Source organism: Panthera onca, chromosome D2 (assembly GCF_046562875.1).
Source record: "Panthera onca isolate mPanOnc1 chromosome D2, mPanOnc1 haplotype 2, whole genome shotgun sequence".
NCBI lineage: Eukaryota > Metazoa > Chordata > Mammalia > Carnivora > Felidae > Panthera > Panthera onca.
The window spans coordinates 36,158,996-36,180,969 of NC_138349.1; the positions used below are offsets into that span (position 1 = coordinate 36,158,996).

Genomic DNA, 21,974 nt, shown 5'->3' on the forward strand with positions numbered 1-21,974 from the left:
AGCATGGAGCTCAGGCAGGAGATTTTTACAGATGTTCTGGAAAATGGTGACAGTGGCTGGGATGAGCGTGGCAGAGTGGAGGTAGTAAGATATAACTGGAGTCTGATGATGGTGTTCTGATAGCAGAGGTCACAGAATCTGCTAAGGATAGATGAAAGAAAAAGAAACTAGTGAGGACTGACTTCAAGGATTTTGGTGTGAGAAACTGGAAAAATGGGATGACAAATTTTGGAATATTGAGATTGTGAAGACTGAGGGGCAAACAGGCTTGGAGGAGAGCAAACAAAAAACAGGGCTGTCGTGCTGAAAAAATTAATTGGGCTAATACATTACTTTACCATTGTACTGAATATAAAATGTGGTTAACTTTTCTATTTATTGGTTTCGTTTTTACTGGAATGAAAAATTATAAGGTACCGAACCATTTTTCCAAGCAACTTTTATTAAAATATGCCTTAAACAACCAAGGAATTTAAACTGTCAAACACGTGTAATCAGAAACATAACTGTAGTAAAGACTGATTTAACTGATGGTCTATTAATATCAATTTCTATGCATTAGCTCCTTCACACTTTGACATTAAAATAACTGGCAGTGTGGGCGACTGCTGGGAAGGGGGTCGTGTGAAGGACAAGTGAGTGCTAGCAGAGGTCTTGCAGTGGATGACTTCTTACATCTCTTCAACCCTAAGGCAAACCCATTCATAGTGTCTGAAAATCATTAACACGTACTTAAAATGCCCAATGACTTATCAAAGAAAGAAAGCTGCAATTATATCGTTACAAAATTATATGTACTATCACAATGTCTAGGCCCCAACTGTGCTGGGTAAGAAAGAACTGACTACCTCTGTTTAGCTGCACCTGGGACCCGAAACACTTTGGCTGGAAGGATTCAGTGAGGGTGATGTATGTAGAACCATTAAAAAAAAAAAAAACAACTATAAAATATCCTCGAAAGTCAAGTAGTAATTTACCAAATACAAAGATAATTAGATTTGGTTTTTAAAAGATGAGGCTTAGAGAGGTCTAATATGTTTTTCTAGGGCACACAACTCTCTGGTGACTGGTCCTCAAACATCATTTCTTCTTCCCGGTCATGAGAATTCCACCTCAAAAGGAAGATTGTACCCAAGTAGGACTCAGAAAAAAAAAGTCTGACCTTAGAAGTTAGGTGCTTCGTTTATCATTATATCAAGACATTTCTGGAAAATGTAGCCAATTATCCTATCCATTGAACAGAACACACAAAAATGATTTTTTGGGGTCTGTTTCATTAACGTTCCATAGATGTTTCCAATCCACACAAGTATGTTTTTGAACCACTGGAATATGGCAACCCTCATTATATTCAGATTCTGTATCACTTGTCCTTGACTGAGGTTATGTTTCTTTAGTATTCTTTCATAACTTAGGTTTTCACAAAAATGTAATAAAGCCTAGCTTATTAGAGAGATTAAAACTACAGACAGTTTAGAAGTATGACATATTATACCATAACAACCACAGAGTCTCGACGTCTGAGAGGACCTTGTAGGTCACCTAGCACAACCTTCTAGTCAATCTCAATGTGGATTCATGTACTCAGATTATGAAGAGAATTTCTGGTAGCATCACTACTACATTCCTCACTGATCTATATCAGTGTCATAATCCCTAGTCCCTCGGATTTCCATAATATCAATGTAATATATAACTCAGGTAAGATATGCTTGAACCTTCTCATTAACCCTAAGCAAAGATACATTTCAAAATATAAAATTCTCCTTTGGGGTTTCTTGGATTTTTCTCAGGTTTTCTCCTTTTAAATCATTTCTCCCATATTGTCTAGGGTCTAACTCACAATAGTCTAATTCTGGCATCAGAAACCACTGCAAACTCACTTACCCTTTGTTCCGATTTTACACTTTCACGAAAAGGAGGTACCTGAAAAAAAGGATAACCTAGATTCTACCCTATCAGTTCCTTCTAGCACAACCAAAAAATAACATCAACCATTAGACGTACTAATCATGGCAAAACTTAGTCTCCCCACTCAACTCCATATAGTTAGAAATTCCCGTATTTTACCGGGGTTTAAAATCATGTACATGCCATCTTCTCTGTCTTGAGGTTAGCAGAGTTCTGAACATATTTAGATGGGACTTTTAACTCACCTTCAATATAACAAAACCATATTTAACACAGACCTTGGTCTTGTACTTGGGACCAATTAGCATGGAGTAGCTGGGCGTAAACAGTAAAAGGAATCAGTTTCTTCTCTTTCCCAAGCTAGTTTTTTTGTTTCTAAGTAATACTGTTAAATATGAGTAATAAAATGACATAGAACTAAATATACACATAGGTAAATATAAAAGCAATTTACGTTTTCGCCTCTTAGTCGCCATCTTGTCATGTAGATGAATTCCATAGTGTGATCCTTCCCCATAATTTCACCATTGCACAGCACATCCAACTTTAAAAAGAATACAGATCCATTAACGTAAGTAGTTCGTGTCTTAAACTTTTTTCCAAATTTCAAAAAAAGATTCAAATAGTTATAAAAAATAGAGGTATTATCCATTATTTAAAAAGAGCATTGAATATTTTTATTAGCACTGGTCCATCTCATAAGTATTAATTCAGACAGAAGTAACATGAAGGACTGCTTGTCTTGTCCCACATACCTGTCACTCAAGTCTATACACATAATTTTGAAATGCAGTGTAAGATTTTTTTAGTCCATGTCTCTGTGCACTTACAGGTTTAGACATATTTCCAGGATTGTCTCTTACAGAATGAGGAGGAACTGTGGAGACCTCACAGCACCTGGGGCTTATGAGCTCACCTCTCAGAATCCTTTCACCTTCCCAAGATTTAGAGGACTTGCTTTCCTCTCATTAGTTTGTATTCCAAGAGGGTAAATGAATGAATGTGGATACAAGATTTTTGGGGACGTCAAGGCATATGAGAACTTCTGGTAATTACCTGTAGCTAAGTCGACAGAACAGTTAGGACCACGCCACAGGCCTGTGTCTTCTAGGGCTCTCTGGCCTGTTTTGCTTGGTTGGTAACTTGCATAATACTTCCAGGACCCTCTTCTCACCTTGCATCAAACTTCAAAAAAGGTTGCGTGTTTCAAAGCTCACTTTTGCTCTAGAGTTGCAGGAACCAAACAACCCCCCAAATCCTTAATTAAGAAGGCCCCAAGAACTGTGGCTATGATTTGCCAATTCAACAAAACATAAACAAACATTTATCATAGGCCCCCAAAGTAAAACATTTCAGTTCTTTAGCTATTAAAAGCAGACTGATAAGAGTTTAATTTAAAGTGTGGAAAGGGGGAAGAAGAATGGGTTTTAAATAATTCTGTGTTTGGCTAGATAGAGATTAGAGAGTCCTGAACTTTAAAAGTCTAAAATGAGTAGAGTTCCAATTGTATTACACAAATGTTTAGCTAAATTATATTGATTTTTTGATGATTTATGGTGACTTACATGGACCTCAAAATGTTTTTTAGACATTTTTAAAAAGACAAAATAGTTTTTTTTATTTTTTTAAGTTTATTTTATTTATTTCAAAGAGAGACAGCACAGCAGGGGCAGAGAGAGGGAGAAAGAGACAATCCCAAGCAGGTTCTTCACTGTCAGCACAGAGCCTGATGTGGGGCTTGAACCCACGAACTGTGAGATCATGACCTGAACTGAAATCAAGCACCAGATGCTTAACTGACTGGGCCACCAAGGTGCCCCGATGATTTTTTTTTTTTTTTTTAATCTTGCCTGTAAAATAAACTCATAAGCAAAGAAGTAAAGAGATTTAGGATGCAATCCCTAATTCGGTATGCTGCTTCTGTTGTCATTTACAAATGAAACTATCTCCCCCAATGAGCAATGCCGTTGCAAAAGGCTTCAGCTCATAAGTATTTCATTACTACATCACCCTATATGTTAAGACAGCAAAATAAGGGAGGAACCAGTAAATCCTTCTAAAAATCACAGGAAAAGTCCTTTACACTGGGATAGACAAGGAGCTGTCAGTGGACTGAGTCTCCTCCCTTGCTGTTTTCTATGGAGAGAGATGATAAGTGCCGGCAGTAAGACTGTGAGAGAAATCATCCTCTCAGCTCTAACAACTTCCTGGAAACTAGAAAATAATTGAGTCACACCTAAAAGTAAGGAAATAAAACTGCATGTGGTATTTTGTAAGAAGATAATAAAGTACAAAAACAGTTTCATTTTCTATTTTCACTGTTGTATCTATAAATTGTTATCTTTTACTTTACCAAGTACATAGGGCTTTGATTAACTCTCATACTTTTTTTCCCTAATGTAAAAGTTGATGTCTCTGGAAATGTTTTAATATGTGTGGGACCAAACCACAGTAAGAATTTTTAATCCATAGATTAATTAGTTGTCTGAGAGAAGTTTTTAAATAAATTTAGGATCAGAGGCTTCCTCATAATATAGTCTTAATACCTGTCAATGCCTATGTTCAAATCCTATTTTATTTCTACTATGATAAACTATTCATATTAATATTACTATACCTAAGCCTGAAGAACTATGTTGCCTTTGATGTCTTTGTTTATACAGAACACTAGTTTGGTCTTTAATTTTTTCAGAAGCTATTCTCAGAACCCAAAGGGGAGGAAGAGAAAATTAATAGAAGTTGTAAGACTGCCATTTGGGCAGGTGAGAAATGGTAACCGTATCTCATTATGTTATAGCTGTAATTCTAGCATCTTAAACATTCTCTAAACATTGAACACATTACAAGCTGTGCTGTGATCAATATCAGGGCAATTTATCTCTCCTGTAAGGAAACTGGTAGACCGCATTTATGCAGATGCAATTACGTTGGTTTTACCTTCTGCTAAACAATATCACTTTTGCAAATCACATAATTAAAGGAACACTATTTGTAAAATCCCTTTTCATAAAAAGACAATGTTTTACATTCTGAAAAAGAAGTCTATAAAGAATTGGTAAAACTGGATCTCAAAGGTCTCAGATTAAAAAAAAAAAAAAAAAAAAAAAAAGACCCTAAAGCATGTTGGCATTAAAGTCCAGTTAGTTGAGATATTTATTTTTGGATCACTTAATATTATTTAGGTATCTCCTCTAATGGTAAAACACTAAATGCATTTGTATGTTTTAGTCAGGATGTTAACAAATACACATTACATAAACATAATATTACATTCTCAAAATTAATTTTTAACATGAAAATAACCCAGGTTTCCACAAAATTATTGTTAATTTTTACTTCTTTTGTTAAAATTTTACTTCAGATTAGAATTATCAAAATGATCAAGATTGTGTTGTTAACTTACCTCATAAGAACTTGGAAGTTTTAGTTTTAAACTTAAAAATTTTTTAATAGTTCCCACAGTTACACGGGTAGAACATCGAATGAATTTCTTCATTAAACCCTAAAGGAAACAGATTATTAGTTAAAATATATCTTGTAATGAAACCACAGGTGTCATTTTCCACTATCATTTTGAGGATTTTCAAAATATATTCTGAAAATGTTTCAAATTATACTCTTTAGTACTACTAAATAAAAAATGTTTCTAATTCTTAGATACTTACATGGTATTCTTCAAGAATGTACTATTATGTACACTCAGAAAATCCTGGGAAATTGAAAATCTTCATACCTCTAGACATGTCTAGAAATGTCTAGAGGTATGCAGATCGTCAATTTGTTTAGTTAACAACGCATTATGAATTTAATCAAAAATAAAGGTCGCAAAAAGAATATAAAATATTTTATTAAAGAATGTCACTTCTAAAAGAATTAGGGATATTTTTTAAAAGTCTCATAAACTTTTAAATATTTTTTAAAAGAGCAGTGATCTCAGATGGGGCCATAAGGAGCCCCAGAGTTCAGTAGAGGCCAGTCAGGCCACAAGATCCCTAGCAAGTAAAAGTCACGTGGAACGGACTCTGGTTCTGGAGAAACATGTCCCAGTCAGTGTCTGATGGGCTGTGACTACTTTACTGGAAAAACATGTTCTTTGTACCTGGATTTTTCTCATTTTATTAGCAGTACTGACTTACTCTTTTAGCCTGAACATCACTAAAATATACGAACCAATCCAGAACGAATGCTCAAACTAAAATTAGTCAAAATGAGGTGTGGAGACATGATAAACACGAACCAATGTGTGAAACAAAATTACATCTCCAAACCTTAAAAGTTTTCAACAGTAAAACAAAAACCAGCAACTGACTCTTTTAAAGGTATAAGGTATTACTTCTACTTATATATACAGGATATTCTTAAATTCACTAAGCCCAAAGTAGAGCCATCCAGTCAGTATGTATTGTTAGCAAATGTGTTCCTGGCAAAATATATTTCCTAGCAAAGACCAACAGAAACAAATTTACAAATGATACTTGGTCACTATTTAGATGGTAAAGTAACCATTAAAAGAAAACAGAAGTCAAAAGTTACATCTAAAGCAAAACACACACTAGACATTTCAAATGGAAAGACTGATACTCTAGATAGCGTGAAAATGAAGGGATAAATATTCACATAGATCTTCCCTGTTATCTATTCCCATCATCTAAACTACCCCAATGTTTCCAGTCTATTGTTCCAAACGGCTTATAAAGAATTCTTGGTACATTTTATAGGTCCCAGTTAAGTTAGAGTAGAATGTGAAGGTACTAGAAGACCCTCTAAGTATATTATCATCTTCAGAGAGTCTCAGCTTGTTAAAATAACCTACAGAAACGAACACGGCATCAGTACTTTTTGGAAATTGTTAATAAGGAGAGAGCTGTCAGAAGAGTTAAGAGAAGATTTTAAAAATTAGGCAAAAGCTTGTTTCTGGAATTTATAACTCAATAAACTTTGACATTATTCTCTAACAAAATTCCAGCCTGAATTATCTAATATTTGATTTGTAAGTACTTAGAAAATGACAATATAACAATTATGCATTCTCCCTCTACAGAAACATTTTACAATTATACCAAATTAATCTTGCTGTTTCCTAGATAGGTACACCTAGAAACCGCTATACAGACCTCTGAATCAACAAGTAATCAACACGTTTTAAGAGAGGCAATGACAAGAGTGCTGAGTAGATGACCAGGAAGAGATGATCCTAAGAGCAGTGCATCTTCCCGGCATTCCCTTTCAGAACACACAGAAAATGGAAACATCTGGACTACACACAGGGGGTTAACGGGAGACTGCTGGCTGGGAGAGCAGCTGTGTAGTCAGCTGCTCTGGTGGGATCAACATTTCAGGCTTCCCTGTATATCTGAAGAAATATTACCTTTCTCTTGCATGGCACAATGCCTTGCCTTCTAACCTGCTCCCTAAACTCAAACCAGAAGAGGAACAGTTAAAAAAAAAAAAAAGGCTCCTTTCTGCTTCTAAGGTGGTTACCCTAGAGGCACTTTTACTTTTTTTTATCTCTTTGTTTTAAAAGATGTAAGAGACTAGATTTGAAATTGGCTAGTGGTCAAAATCATGAGTTATACGGGTTTCCGGTTGTGTAGAATACAATGCAACAAATTCTAGTTCTTATGATAATGATTATTTGAGGTTATTTTTTTAAACCCAAACCCCTGTTTCTTCTGTCATCTTCGGAATGGTAGGGCTAGTATCTTCACCAGCTAAAACGGCTATCAAGCTTGACTTTGACTTTTTTTTTTTTTAATTTGTAACTAGGTGTGGTGATGGATATATATACTTTTAAAGTTTTTTAAAGTTTATTTAGAGAGAGAGTGTGAGCAGGAGAGGGGGAGAGAGAGAGAGGGAGAGAGAAACCCAAGCAGACTCCGCACTGCCAGCACAGAGTGTGACATGGGGCCTGAACTCACGAACCGTGAGATCATGACCTGAGCCGAAACCGAGAGCCAGACACTTAACCAACTGAACCACCCAGGCACCCCGACTTTAACTTTTTTTTAAATTGAAATTCAAATACCATAAAGTCACCATTTAAAATGTACAATTCAGTAATACCAGTATATTCATGAGGTTATGCAACCATTACCATTATCTAATTCCAGGGCATTTCATTACCCCACTAGGAAACTTACTTATTAGCAGTCACTACTCCTTCCTTTTCCCTAGACCTGACAAAAGCCAATCTACTTTCTGTGTCTATGGACTGCCTTTTCTGGACATTTCATAGCAATGAAATCATACAATATGTGGCCTTTGTTTCTGGCTTCTTTCACTTGGCATAATGTTTTCAAGGTTCATTCATGTCCTAGCATGTTACAGTATTTGATCCTAGCTTATAGTTTATTAAAAACTATCCTATTTTCCTTTTTGCAAAAAAAAAAAATTTACATGCATCCTAGTGGGTGTGAAGTGTCATGTGATTTTGGTTTGCACAGCCCTAATGACTAATGATGTTTAGCATCTTTTCATGTGTTCATTGGCCATTTGTACATCTTCTTTGGAGAAATGTCTATTTAAATCCTTTGCCCACTTTAAAAAAATGGGTTATGTTTTTGTTGATTGGTAAGAGTTCTTTATATATTCTCAATACTAAAGATTTATCAGATACCTGATCTGCAAATACTTTCTCCCATTCTATATGTTGTCTTTTCACTTTCTTGGTAGTTCACAAATGAGACCATGACCTGAGCTGAAACCAAGAATCTGACACTTAACCAACTGAGCCACCCATACACCTCCCCCACCTTTTTAAGTAGGCTTCATGTGAAGCTCAAAGCCCAGTGTGGGCCTTGAACTCAAAACCCTGAGATCAAGAGTTGGATGCTTAACTGACTGAGCTACCCAGGGGGCCCTGATAGTGTTCTCTGAAAAGCACAAAAGTTTTTACTTTTGATAGAATCTAATTTATCTATATTTTTTCTTTTGATGCTTTTGCTGATGATATCATTTTTAAGAATCTACTGCCAAATCCAAGGTCATGAGATTTTATCTCTATGTTTCTTCTAAGAGTTTTACTGTTTTAGCTGTTACATTTAGGTATGGGTCCATTTTGAGTTAATTTTTGTATATGACATGAGGTAGAAACCCAACTTCATTTCTTACATGTGGATATTCAAATGTTCCAGCACCATTTCTTGAAAAGACTATTCTTTCCCTTGAGTTAGCTTGGCCCTCAAGTAAAAAATAAATTCATAATCGACACATGTGTTTATTTCTGACCTTCAATTCTCTTCACTGACATATATATATACCCTTTGTCCAGTACCATACTCTCTTGATTACTGTAGTTTTGAAGCAAGTTTTGAAAACAGGACTTTGAGTCCTCCAGCTTGTTGTACTTTCTCAAGATTGTTTTGACTATTCCAGGTCCCTTGGATTTCTATAAGGGAAATAGGATCAGCTTGTCAATTTCTGTAGAAACAGCAGTTAGAATTTGGGTTAGGGTTTTCACTAAATCTGACCAATTGGGGCAGGACTGCTGTCTTAACAATATTAAGTCTTCTAATCCATGAACATGGGATATATTTCCATTTCTTAGGCCTTCTTCATTTCTATTAATGTTTTGCAGTTTTCAGCATATAAATCTTATGCTTTCTTAAATATATTAAGTATTTCTCTTTTTGATACTATTAGTGGATAAGGGTTCCAATACATCTGTCATCCTCTACATCCTCACCAACACTTGGTATTTTCTGTTTTGTTTTTGATAGTAGCCATCCTAATGAGCGTGAGGTAATGTTATTGTGGTTTTGATTTGCATTTCTCTGATGATTATTATGTTGAATATTTTTTCGTGTGTCTGTTGGCCATCTCTATGTCCTTGGAAAAATGTCTATTCAGGTCCTTTCTCCATTTTAAAAAATTGGGTTGTTTGGTGTTGAGTTGTTTAAGTTCTTTATATATTTTGGATATAAACTCCTAACAGATACATCATTTGCAAATATCTTCTCCTATTCAGTAGGTTGCCTTTTTGTTTTGCTGGCAGTTTCCTTTGCTGTGTCAAAGCTTTTTATTCTGGTATAGTCCCAACAGTTTATTTTTGCTTTTTCCCCCTTGCTCAAGGAGACATATCTGCAAATATGTTGGAAGAATTATGTCCAAGATATTACTACCTAAGTTTTTTTAGAAAACATAGAATTTTATGGTTTCAGATCTCACATTTAAGTCCTTAATCCATTCTGAGTTTTTGTGTATGATGTAATAAAGTGGTCCAATGTTATTCTTTTGCATGTAACTGTCCAGTTTTCTTAGCACCATTTATTGAAAAGATGATCTTTTCCTGATTGTACATCTCTGTCCCCTTTGTTGTAGGTTAATTGACCTTGTAAGTATGGGCTTTCCATTCTGTTTCATTGATCTATGTGTCTGTTTTTGTGCCAGTTATGACACCGTTTTGATTACCATGGCTTTGTAGTAGATCCTGAAATCTGGGATCGTGGTGCCTCCAGCTTGGTTATTCTTAAGATTGCTTTGGATATTCAAAATCTTGTGGTTTCATACAAATTTTAAGATTATTTGTTCCAGTTATGTGAAAAATGCTATTTGTATTTTGATAGGAATTGCACTTAAATCTGTAGATTGCTTTCAGTAGTATGGACATTTTAGCAATATTAATTCTTCCAATCCATGAAAATATCTTTACATTTGTGGTATCTTCAATTTCTTTCATCAGTGTCTTCTAGTTTTCAGAGTATAGGTCTTTCACCTCTTTAAATTCCCTAGATAATTTATTATTTCTGGTACAACTGTCAATGAGATTGTTTTCCTAATTTCTCTTTCTGCTACTTTATTATTCATGTATAAAAATGCAACAGGTTTCTTTATATTAATATTATATTAATTTTAATGAAACTTTACTGAATTCATGTATTCTATAGTTTTCTGGTGGTTTTCCATATATAGTATCATTCATCGGCAATTAATGAGTTTAACTTCTTCCCCATCAATTTGGATGCCTTTTATTTCTTTTTCTTGTCTGATTGCTCAGCTAGGATTTCTAGTACATGATGAATAAAAGTGGTGAGAGTGGACATCCTTGTCTTGTTCCTGATCTCAGAGGAAAAGTTCTGTTTTTCATCACTGAATATGATGCTAGGTATGGGTTTTTCACATATGGCCTTTATTATTTTGAAGTATATTCCCTAAAATCAATGTTGTTGAGAGTTTTTATCGTGAACAAAGGTTGTATTTTTTGTCAAATGGTTTTTCTTAATCTAATGAGATAATTGTGGTTTTCATCCTTCCTCTTGTTAATGTGATATTAACACTGATTTGCCAATATTCATCCACCCTGTAATCCCTGGAATCCCACTTGATCATGGTAAATGATGCTTTTAATGTATCATTGAATTCAGCTTGCTAATATTTTATTGAGGAATTTTAAATCTATGCTCATCAGGGATGTTGGCCTGTAGTTTTCTTTTTCTGTAGTCTTTTTCTGGTTTTGGTATCAGGGTAATGCTGGCCTCATAGAATGAATCTTGAAGATTTCCTTCCTCTTCTATTTTTTGTAATAGTTTGAGAAGAATAGGTATTAACTCTTCTTTAAATGCAGGTAAAATCTGGGGCATCTGGGTGGCTCAGTCAGTTAAGTGTCCAACCTCAGCTCAGGTCATGATCTCACAGCTCCTCAGTTTGAGCCGCACGTCGGGCTCTGTGCTGACAGCTTGGAGCCTGGAGCCTGCTTTGGAATCTGTGTCCCCCTCTCTCTTTGCCCCTCCCCCGCTCGCACTCTATTTCTCAAAAATAAGTAAGCATTAAAAAAATTATTAAAAAAATTTAAATGTTTGGTAGAATTTATCTCTGAAACTATCTGATCCTTTGTTTTTTTGTTTTTTCAATTCTGTTACTATTAACCAGTCTGTTCAAATTTTTTACCTTTCCCTGATTCAGTTTTGGAAGACTGTATGTTTTTAGAAATTTATTCATTTCTTCTAGGTTGTCCCAATTTGTTCGCATAGGATTTTTCATAATATTCTCTTATAATTCTTTGTATTTCTGTGGTGTTCGTTGTTATTTCTCTTTTTTCATTTCTGGTATATTTGAGTCTTCATCTTTTTTTTCGTGATGAGTCTAGCTAAAAGTTTATCAAATTTTGTTTACCTTTTCAAAGAAACAGCTCTTGATTTCATTGAGTTTTTTTTTTTTTTTATCTCTATTTCATTTACTTCCACTCTAATCTTTATTAGTTCCTTCCTTTGCTAACATCAGGCTTTGTTCTTTTTCTAGTTCCTTTAAGTATAGAATTAGACTGTTTGAGATTTTTCTTGTTTCTTGAGATAGTCCTGTATTCCTATAAATGTTCCTCTTAGAACATTTGCTGCATCCCAATAATTTTGGATAGCTGTGTTTCCATTTTCATTTGTCTCCATGTATTTTTTGGTTTCCTCTGCAAGTTCTTTAATGACCCAATGGTTGTTGAGTATCATGTTGCTTAGCCTCCATGTGTTTGGTTGTTTTGTTTTTTTTTTTTTTCAGTATTTTTCTTGTAATTGGTTTCTAGTTTCACACCATTATGTTTATTTTTTTTTTTTAATTTGAGAAGTCCTTTTTTCATATTTTAGTTATATTTTAATATACAGTGCAACATGGGTGTCAGAAGTAGATTTCAGTGATTCATCACTTACATACAATATCCAGTGCTCATCACAAGTGCCCTCCTTAATACCCATCGAACGATCTAGCCCATCTCCTACTTTCCTCCTTCGTCAACTCAGTTTGTTCTGTATTGTTAAGAGTCTCTTGTGGTCTGTTTCCCTTTCTACTCTTTTTTCCTCCCCCTTCCCATATGTTCATCTGTTTTGTTTCTTAAATTCCACATGAGTGAAATCATATATTTGTCTTTCTCTGATTGACTTATTTTGCTTAGCGTAATACATTCTAACTCTATCCACGTTGTTGCAAATGGCAAGATTTCATTTTTTGATGGCTGAGTAATATTCCATTGTACATATATACCACATCTTCTTTATCCACTCATCAGTTGATGGACATTTGGGCCCTCTCCATAGTTTGGCTGCTGTTGATAATGCTGCTATAAACATTAGGGTGCATGTACCCCTTTGAATGTGTATTTTTGTATCCTTTGGGTAAATACCTAGTAGTGCAATTGCTGGATGGTAGGGTAGCTCTGTTTTTGGTTTTTTGAGGAACCTCCAGACTGTTCTCCAGAATGGCTACACCAGTTTGCATTCCCACCAACAGTGCAAGAAGGTTCCCCCTCTTCAACATCCTTGCCAATGCTTGTTGTTTCTTGTGTTGTTAATTTTAGCCATTCTGACAGGTGTGAAGTGGTATCTCATTGTGGTTTTGATTTGTATTTCCCTGATGATAAGTGATGTTGAGATTTCATGTGTCTGTTACCCATCTGGATGTCTTCTTTGGAAAAGTGTCTATTTATGTCTTCTGCCTATTTCTTAACCAGGTTGTTTGTTTTTTGGGTGTTGAGCTGGATAAGTTCTTTATTGATTTTGGATACCAACCCTTTATCAGATACGTTGTTTGCAAATATCTTCTCCCATTGTGTAGGCTGCCTTTTAGTTTTGTTGATTGATTCCTTCACTGTGTAGAAGCTTTTTATCTGATGAGGTCCCAATGGTTCATGTTTGCTTTCGTTTCCCTTGCCTTTGGTGATGTGTCTAGTAAGAAGTTGCTCTGGCTAAGGTCAAAGAGGTTGCTGCCTGTGTTCTCCTCTAGGATTCTGATGGTTTCCTGTCAAATTTAGGTCTTTCATCCATTTTTAATTTACTTTTGTGTATGTTATAAGAAAGTGGTCCAGTCATTCTTTTGCATGTCGCTGTTCAGTTTTCCCAACACCATTTATTGAAGAGACTATTTTCCATTGGAGTTCTTTCCTGCTTTGTTGAAGATGAGTTGGCTGTATAGTTGTGGGCCCATTTCTGGGGTTTCTATTCCATTTCATTGATCTATGTGCTGGTCTTTGTGCCAGTATCATACTGTCTCAATGACTACAGCTTTGTAATATAGCTTGAAATCCAGGATCGTGATGCCTCCAAGTTTTGTTTTTCTTTTTCAGGACTGTTTTGGCTATTCAGGGTCTTAAGCGGTTCCACACAAATTTTAGGATTGTTTGATCTAGCTCTGTGAAGAACACTGGTGGTATTTTGATAGGGATTGCATTAAATGTATAGATTGCTTTGGGTAGTATAAACATTTTAACAATGTTTGTTCTTCTAATCCATGAGCATGGAATGTTTTCCATTTCTTTATGTCCTCTTCAAAGTATATAAATCAATTAATGACAAACACCCAGAAACCCAATAATGATACAATAATAGTAAGGGACTTTAATACCTCACATACAGCAATGGACAGATTATCTAAGCAGAAAATCAGTAAGGAAACAATGGCTATGAATGACACATTGGCCTGCCTGGATGGACTTAACAGATACATTGAGAACATTTCATTCTAAAGCAGCAGAATACACATTTTTCTCAAATGCACATGGAACATTCTCCAGAATAGATCACACACTGGGTCACAAATCAGCCCTGAATAGGTACAAAAAGATCGAGATCATACCATGCATATTTTCAGATCGCAATGCTATGAAACTTGAATTCAACCACAGGAAAAAATTTTGAAATCCCTCAAATACATGGAGATTAGAGAACATCCCACTAAAGAATTAATGGGTTAAACAGGAAATGAATGAAGAAATAGAAAAATACATGAAAGCAAATGAAAATGAAAACATGACAGTCAAACCCTTTGGGATGAAGCAAAGGCAATCCTAGAGGAAAGTATATAGCAATTCAGGCCTATTTCAAGAAGCAAGAAAGGTCTCAAATATACAATCTAACCTTATACCTAAAGGAGCCAGAAAAGGAACAGCAAATAAACCTAAAGCCAGCAGAAGGGAAATAATAAAGATTAGAGCAGAAATAATATAGAAAACAAACAAAAAAAACCCCAGTAGAACAGATGAATGAAACTAAAAGCTGATTCTTTGAAAGAATTCACAAAATTGGTAAACCCCTAGCCAGACTTACCAAAAAGAAAAGAGAAAGGACCCAAAGAGATCACAAACAAAAGAGATCACAACCAACACCACAGAAATACAAACAATTATAAGAGAATAATATGAAAAATTATATGCCAACAAATTAGGCAATCTGGAAGAAATGGACAAACTCCTAGAAACTCACAAACTACCAAAACTGAAACAGGAAGAAATAGAAAATTTGAACAGACCCATAAACAGCAAAGAAATTGAATTTGTTATCAAAAATCTCCCAACAAACAAGAGTCCTGGGCCAGATGGCTACCCTGGGGAATTCTACCAGATATTTAAAAAGAGTTAAACCTATTCTCAAACTGTTCCAAAAAAATAGAAATGGAAGGAAAGTTTCCAAACTCCTATGAAGCCAGGCAGCATTAATTCCAAAACCAGACCTCACTAAAAAGGAGAATTACAGGCTAATATCTCTGATGAAGCTGGGTGCAAAAATTCTCAACAAGTTCCTAGCAAATTGAATTCAACAGTACATTAAAAGAATTATTCACCATGAGCAAGTGGGATTTATTCCTGGATTGCAGGGCTGGTTCAGTATTTGCAAATCAATCATTGTGATACACCCCACTAATAAAAGAAAGGGTAAGAACCATATGATCCTGTCAATAGATACAGACAAAGCATCTGTCAAAATACAGCATCCGTTCTTGGTAAAAAACCCTCGATAAAGGAGGGATAGATGGAGCATACCTAAACATCATAAAGGCCATATATGAAAGACCCACAGCTAATACCATCTTCAATGGGGAAAAACTGAGAGCTTTCCCCTATGGTCAGAAACAAGACAAGATGTCCACTCCCACCATTACTATTTAATACAGTACTGGAAGTCTTAGCCTCAGCAATCAGACAATAAAAAGAAATAAAAGGCATACAAATTGGCAATAAAGAAGTCAAACTTTCACTATTCACAAATGACATGGATGGTACTATATGTAGAAAACCCTAAAGACTCCACCAAAAAAATTGCTAGAACACATGAATTCAGCAAAGTTGCACGATAAAAATCAGGAAGAAATCTGTTGCATTTTTATACACCAATAATGAAGGAGCAGAAAAAGAAATCAAGGAATCAATCCCATTTACAGTTGTACCTAAAACAATAAGATACCTAGGAATAAACCTTTCTAAAGAGACAAAAGATCTGTACTCTGAAAACTATAGAAGAGTTATGAAAGATAGTTTCATACCATTATGATTGAGAAAGATGCTTGGTATGATTTTAGTCTTAAGTTTATCAAGACTTGTTTTGTGGCCTAATATGCAGTCTGTCCTAAAGAATGTTCCATGTGCATGGGGTGCCTGGGTGGCTCAGTCAGTTAAGCGTCTGACTTCAGCTCAGGTCATGATCTCACGGTTTGTGGGTTTGAGCGCCGCCATCAGGCTCTGTGCTGACAGCTCAGAGCCCGAGGCCTGCTTCAGATTCTGTGTCTCCCTTGCTCTCTGCCCCTCCCCCACTTAGTGCTCTGTCTCTCAAAAATAAATAAACGTTAAAAAAAAAAAATAATGTTCCATGTGCACTTCAAAAGAATGTGTATTCTATTTTTGGAAGGACTACTGTGTGTATGTTTGTTAGGTCCATACTTAAATCTGTTAAGTTCTATATATATCTGGTCTGATGTGTTATTCAAAACCATTGTTTCCTTGTTGATTTTATGTCTGGATGATCTATCTATGTTAAGTGTGATGTTAAAGTACCCTGCTATTATTGCATTATTTTCAATTTCTCCCTTTATGTATGTTAATATTTGCTTTATGTATTTAGGTTCTCCTATGTTCGGTGCATAGATAGTTATAATTGTAAATACTTTTATTGGCTTGATCCCTTTATCATTATGGTGCCCTTCTTTGTCTCTTGCTACAGTCTTTGTTTTAAAGTCTATTTTGTCCAATAAAAGTATTGCTATCCTGCCCTTTTCTTTTCCTTGCTTCCATTTGCACAGAACATCTCTTTTTCCCCCTACACTTTGGTCTGAAGTGTGTGTCTCTTATAGGTAACATATAGATGGGTCATTTTTAAAAATCCATTCAGTCACCCTACATCTTTTGACTGAAGCATTTAGTCCATTTACATTTAAAGTAATCAATAGGTATATACTTATTTCCATTTTGTTAATTGTTTTCTGGTTGTTTTATATTTCTTCTCTGTTCCTTTTTCTTCTGCTCTCTTGCGGTTTGATGGCTTTCTTTAGCGTTCTGCTTAGATTCTTTGCTCTTTATTTTTTTTGTGTGTATCTATTATAGGTTTTTGATTTGTGGTTACATTTGGCTCATATATAACATCCTATGTGTACAGCACAGCTTGGATGAGCTTGATGATCTCTTAAGTTTAAACACATTCTAAAAGCATTAAATTTTTACTCCTTCCTCCACATTTTATGTATTTTACACCTTTCTATTTTATGTATACCTTGACTAATTTTTGTAGATAGAACTGATTTTACTACTTTGTGTAAAGCAATACAGGTTCCCCCTGCTTTCATACTTTTCTTATTTCTAGTTATGGCCTTTTTTTTCTACTTAAAGAGTTTCCTGTAGTGTTTCTTACAAGGTTAGTTTAGTGGTGATTAAATCTTTTAACTTTTTTGTCTGAGAAACTCTTATCTCTCCCTCATTTCCGAAAGACAAATTTTCCAGGTAGAGTATTCTTGGCTGTAGGTTTTATGTTTTTTCCTTTAGCACTTTGAATATATCATGCCACTCCCTTCTGGACTGCAAAATTTCTGTTGAAAAATCAGCTGATGTTCTTAAAGGGTTTCCCTTATATGTAACTCAGTTTTTTCACTACTTGTAAGATTCTTTGTCATTACTTTTTGCCATTTTAATTATTACCTGTTGTCATGTGGACTTCCTTGGGTTCACCTTGTGAGGGACTCTCTGTAATTCCTGGATGTGGATGTCTATTTCCTTCCCCGGATTAGGAAAGTTTTCAGCAATTATTTCTTCAAATAAGTTTTCTGCCCTCTTCTCTCTTCTACTTCTGGAATCACTATAATATGAATGTTTTTATACTTGATGATGTGGCAAATTTCCCTTAACCTTAATTTTTATTTTTTATCATTTTTTTCTTTTTGTGTTTCAGCTTGGTTGCTTTCTATTACCCTTTCAGATTGCTGATCCATTCTTCTGCAGCCTCTAATCTGCTGTTGATTCTCTCAAATGTATTCTTCATTTCAGTTCCCGTATGCTTAGCTCTAACTAGTTCTTTTTTATATCTACCTCTTTGTTAAAAATTTCTCAGTGAGTTCCTCCACTCTTTTCTCAAGTCTTATGAGAAACTTTATGACCATTATTTTGAACTCTTTATCAGGGATGTTTCTTATCTCCATTTCATTTAGCTCTTCTGTGATTTTTTTTTTTTTTTTTTTCCATTTGGGACATATTCCTCTGTCTCCTCATTTTGTCCAACTCTCTGCTTCTATGTATTAGCCAAGTCAGCTACACCTCCTGGTCTTGAAATAAGTGGTCCTGTGTAGAAGAGGTTCTGTGGTGCCCTGTAGCACAATAGAATAAGGTGCTCCAGGGGTGTCCCTGTGTGGGCTGTGTGCACCTTCCTGTTGTGGCTGAGCTGTGATTGCTGTGGACATGCTTGTGAGTGAAGCCGGTCTTCAGCCTAGCTGACCACAATGACCCACTTCACTTGCCGTGGGCACACTGTGCAGGGTTTGTTCCCCATGCTGTTAAGAGGTCTGTCTGAAGCTGTCATGGGCTTGCTGGTGGGTGGAGTCAGCACACAGGCTAGTTGTCTTCACTTAGCTGCAGGGAAATGTGCAATGATGGGCAGGGCTTGATTCTTGCATGGCCAACTCAGAGGCTTGGCTGCAGCTGCCATGGGCTCACTGGTGGGTGGGGCTGGTACTGAGCTTAGCCATCTGCAATTAGTTTCTGCATCAGCTGCAGGTGCACTGACAGGCAGGGCTTGCTCCCTTGGTAGCCAGCTAAAAAGCCTGGCTGTAGAAACTAAGGGTGTGCTGGTTTGTGGGGTTAAATGTCCCCCTCTCCAGAGCAGGAGTCACTTTGGAGTGGTGCCAGTCCTGGCTGGGGTTGCCTATTGGGCACGGCAGGGCAAGTGCCACTTTGGAGGGATGTCTGCAGAACTGAATGTGTCGGGTGGGGCAAATCTGCAGGGGAATCCTGGGGTGTGTCTTGTGGTGCTAGCAAGGTAGATGTAGAGTGTCAGAACTGGCTTCTGTAGGTGTCCAGCTGCCTAGGCTGGGAGAGGGCAAGAAATACGGCACCTGCAAGCAGTTTTGTTCCCAGAGAAATCTTCTGCAGATCCCTCCCCTTCTGGTACAGATCCTAAGATTAGTCAATAAATATCCTTCGTGTATACCTCAAATACTTTTCAAAATGCTGTGTGCTGTGCTGTGTCTCAGGGCACGTTATTTAGAGAGCCAACACACTAAGTGTGGGGACTCGGTTTCCTATCACCCTCTGGCTCTCCTAGGGTTAAGCCCCACTTATTTTCAAAGGCATTATAGGGACTCATCTTCCCAGTGTGCATCCCCAGGGCTGGGGTGACTCATTAGGGGTCTAATCCCCTTGCTCCTCTGTGCTTGTGATATCCCTCTTGTCTGTGGTTAGCATGGTTCCCAACAAAATCTTCACTCCTTTTACCCTTTTTGATGTAGCCTTCTTTCTATGACTAGCTATGGAAGATCTGTTCTGCCAGTCTTGAAGTCAGTTTTAGAGTTAGTTACAATCGACGTAGTAGCTGTCTTGGTGTGTCTCTGGGACGTGGCAAGCTCAAGATCCCGTTTGGCCCTCAGCTTTGCTCTGCTCTTACACTTTCATTTAAATGTTTACAGATGGTTTCTTTTAGTTCTATGTACACATTTAAAATGGATTACTTAAAATCTATATCTAGTAATAAGTCCAATGTCTGGACTTCTCCAGGGGCAGATTTTTTTTTTTTTTTAATTTAGAGAGAGTAAGTGTGTGAATGGGGGAAAGGGTCAGGGGTGGAGGGGAGATGAAGGAAGGAAGGAAGGAAGGAAGGAAGAGAGAGAGAGAGAGAGAGAGACACAGACTGACTCTACTCTCAGCATGGAGCCTGAGGCAGGGCTTGATCCCATGGACACTAGGCTCATGATCTGAGCCAAAATCAAGAGTCGGATGCTCAAGTGACTGAGCCACCCAGGCGCCCCTTCAGGGACAGTTTTAATTGACTACTTTTTTTTTTTGCCCTGTATATGAGTTGTGCTTTATTTCTATTCATCTCGTAATTTTTTGTTGAAAACTTGATGTTTAAAGTAATATAATGTGGCAACAATGGAATCAGGTTCCCACCTGCCTCTTAGGGTTTGTTACTGTGTCTGTATCTTGCTGTTTCTCTTTGTTTAGTGACTTTCCTAAACTAATTCTGTGAAGTTGGTATTCTTTACAGTATGTACCCACTTAAGTTTCCACCTCACGGCTGGCTAGTGATTGAACAGAGATTTCCTTATACACTTGGAACCAATAAATCTCCCAATCTTTGCTAATCGACTGTTTGAGGGCACACCTTCAACATTCAACCAGGCTGTTGACAATTCTGCCTTAGTCTTTCACATCCTGACTCTGTACAGAGCCTCAAGGTCAGCCAGAGGTGAGAGCTTAAGGCCTACTTAGGTCTTTCTTGAGCATGTACACAGTCCTATCTACATGCTTAAAATTGTAGATTGTTAGAGCTTTTCAAAGTCCCTATAGACTTTGATATCTATGGACCTCTTATTCACCACCTTTTTCTTTTAAGCTTTTTGGTTGTCTATGGTTTGCCCCAAATGTTAGCTATACCTCAGACAGCCATGAAGTTAAAGTATTTGTAATTGGTTCTGAAAAATGCTCCACCCTTCCCAGACCACAGAGGTGTTTTCTACTGGGCAAGCTCCGTATCAGGTCTAATATGGACAGCCTTGTAAGTGGGGTATTCGAGGAACCACCAGTCTGGTCAAATAGTGATAATTATTTGGTAATTCGGCTTTGAAAGAGCTCCACCTTTGTTTTGTCCCTTTGGTGCCTGAGAGGTTGCAGTGGAAAAGTGGGCTCTTCTTTTTCAAGGCTACTCCTGAGCTGGAGAGCAGGGGATTGGACTAAGGCAGGTTAAAATGCCACAAAACTCACTGTTCACACCGTTTTCTTGATTAAATGCTCCATGGGCTTCTGCAAGGTTTTGAGAGGTAATTTCTTTTCTTTCTTTTTATTTTTTTTTTTTTTTGGCAGTTTTTTCACTGCTTTTATGGAGGAGTGAATTTTTGAAGGTCCTCACTCTACTATTTTCACAGTCTTCCTGCTCCCGACTTTGATTTTTGGGATTACAAAAACAGCAGGTATACTATATAAACTGTATGTGCAACTACATCACCCCCACATTTGAAAAGCACAGCCTACTCCACAGAAGTGAGGTGGCTGAGAAGGCTATCAAGAAACACAGACAGGGTTTCTTTGCCTTTAAGGGGCTTACAATCTAGTCTGAAGGACAAGACATATACTCAAAAGATAAAAGTATCAGTACCTGAAAACTTCAGGAACACAATAAATGCTGACTGGATAAATAACAACCTGAGTTATAAATGCAAATCCTACAGAATCTCAGAGAAGGGATTGAGTAGGGTTGAAAACTGCATCACAAGAAGGAGGTCTCTGCTTGGGTCTTGACAGAAACATAGCAAAGTGGTGAAATGAGGCAAGAACGTGCCAGAAAAGGAAGTGTTTCTCAGTTTGAGAGGGTTTTAAATATTCTTAATACGAGCCTTTATGTATTCTGGATGCAAATCCTTTGTCAGATATATGGCAATAATCATTTGTCTTGAGACGAGGGTTCACTCATAAGTATAATGGGAGATAAACTTATCAAGATGGGGTTTAGTTAGTGGAAGGCCCTGAATGCTAACATAAGTGAGACTTGATTCTGTAGGCTGGAAGGTGGCAAACGACGGCCACAGACTTCAAGCCAAAATTACCTATTTTTGTAGGTAAGGTTTTATTGGAACACAATCATGCCAGTTCATTCACTATGGTCGAAGGCTGCTGTAGTGCT

General features: G+C 36.7%; 1 protein-coding gene across 3 annotated transcripts in view; it reads right to left on the minus strand.

The window, feature by feature from the left end:
- PCGF5 (polycomb group ring finger 5) overlaps positions 1-21,974 on the minus strand; it is a 123,254-nt gene that overhangs the window by 14,777 nt on the left and 86,503 nt on the right. For all 3 annotated transcript variants that reach the window (XM_060642049.3, XM_078434580.2, XM_060642048.3), the window contains exons 7-8: positions 5,315-5,413; positions 2,366-2,455 (exon numbers count right to left, since the gene is read on the minus strand). In XM_060642049.3, coding sequence (XP_060498032.1) covers positions 2,366-2,455; positions 5,315-5,413 — 189 coding nt within the window. The remainder of the gene's footprint in view (positions 1-2,365; positions 2,456-5,314; positions 5,414-21,974) is intronic.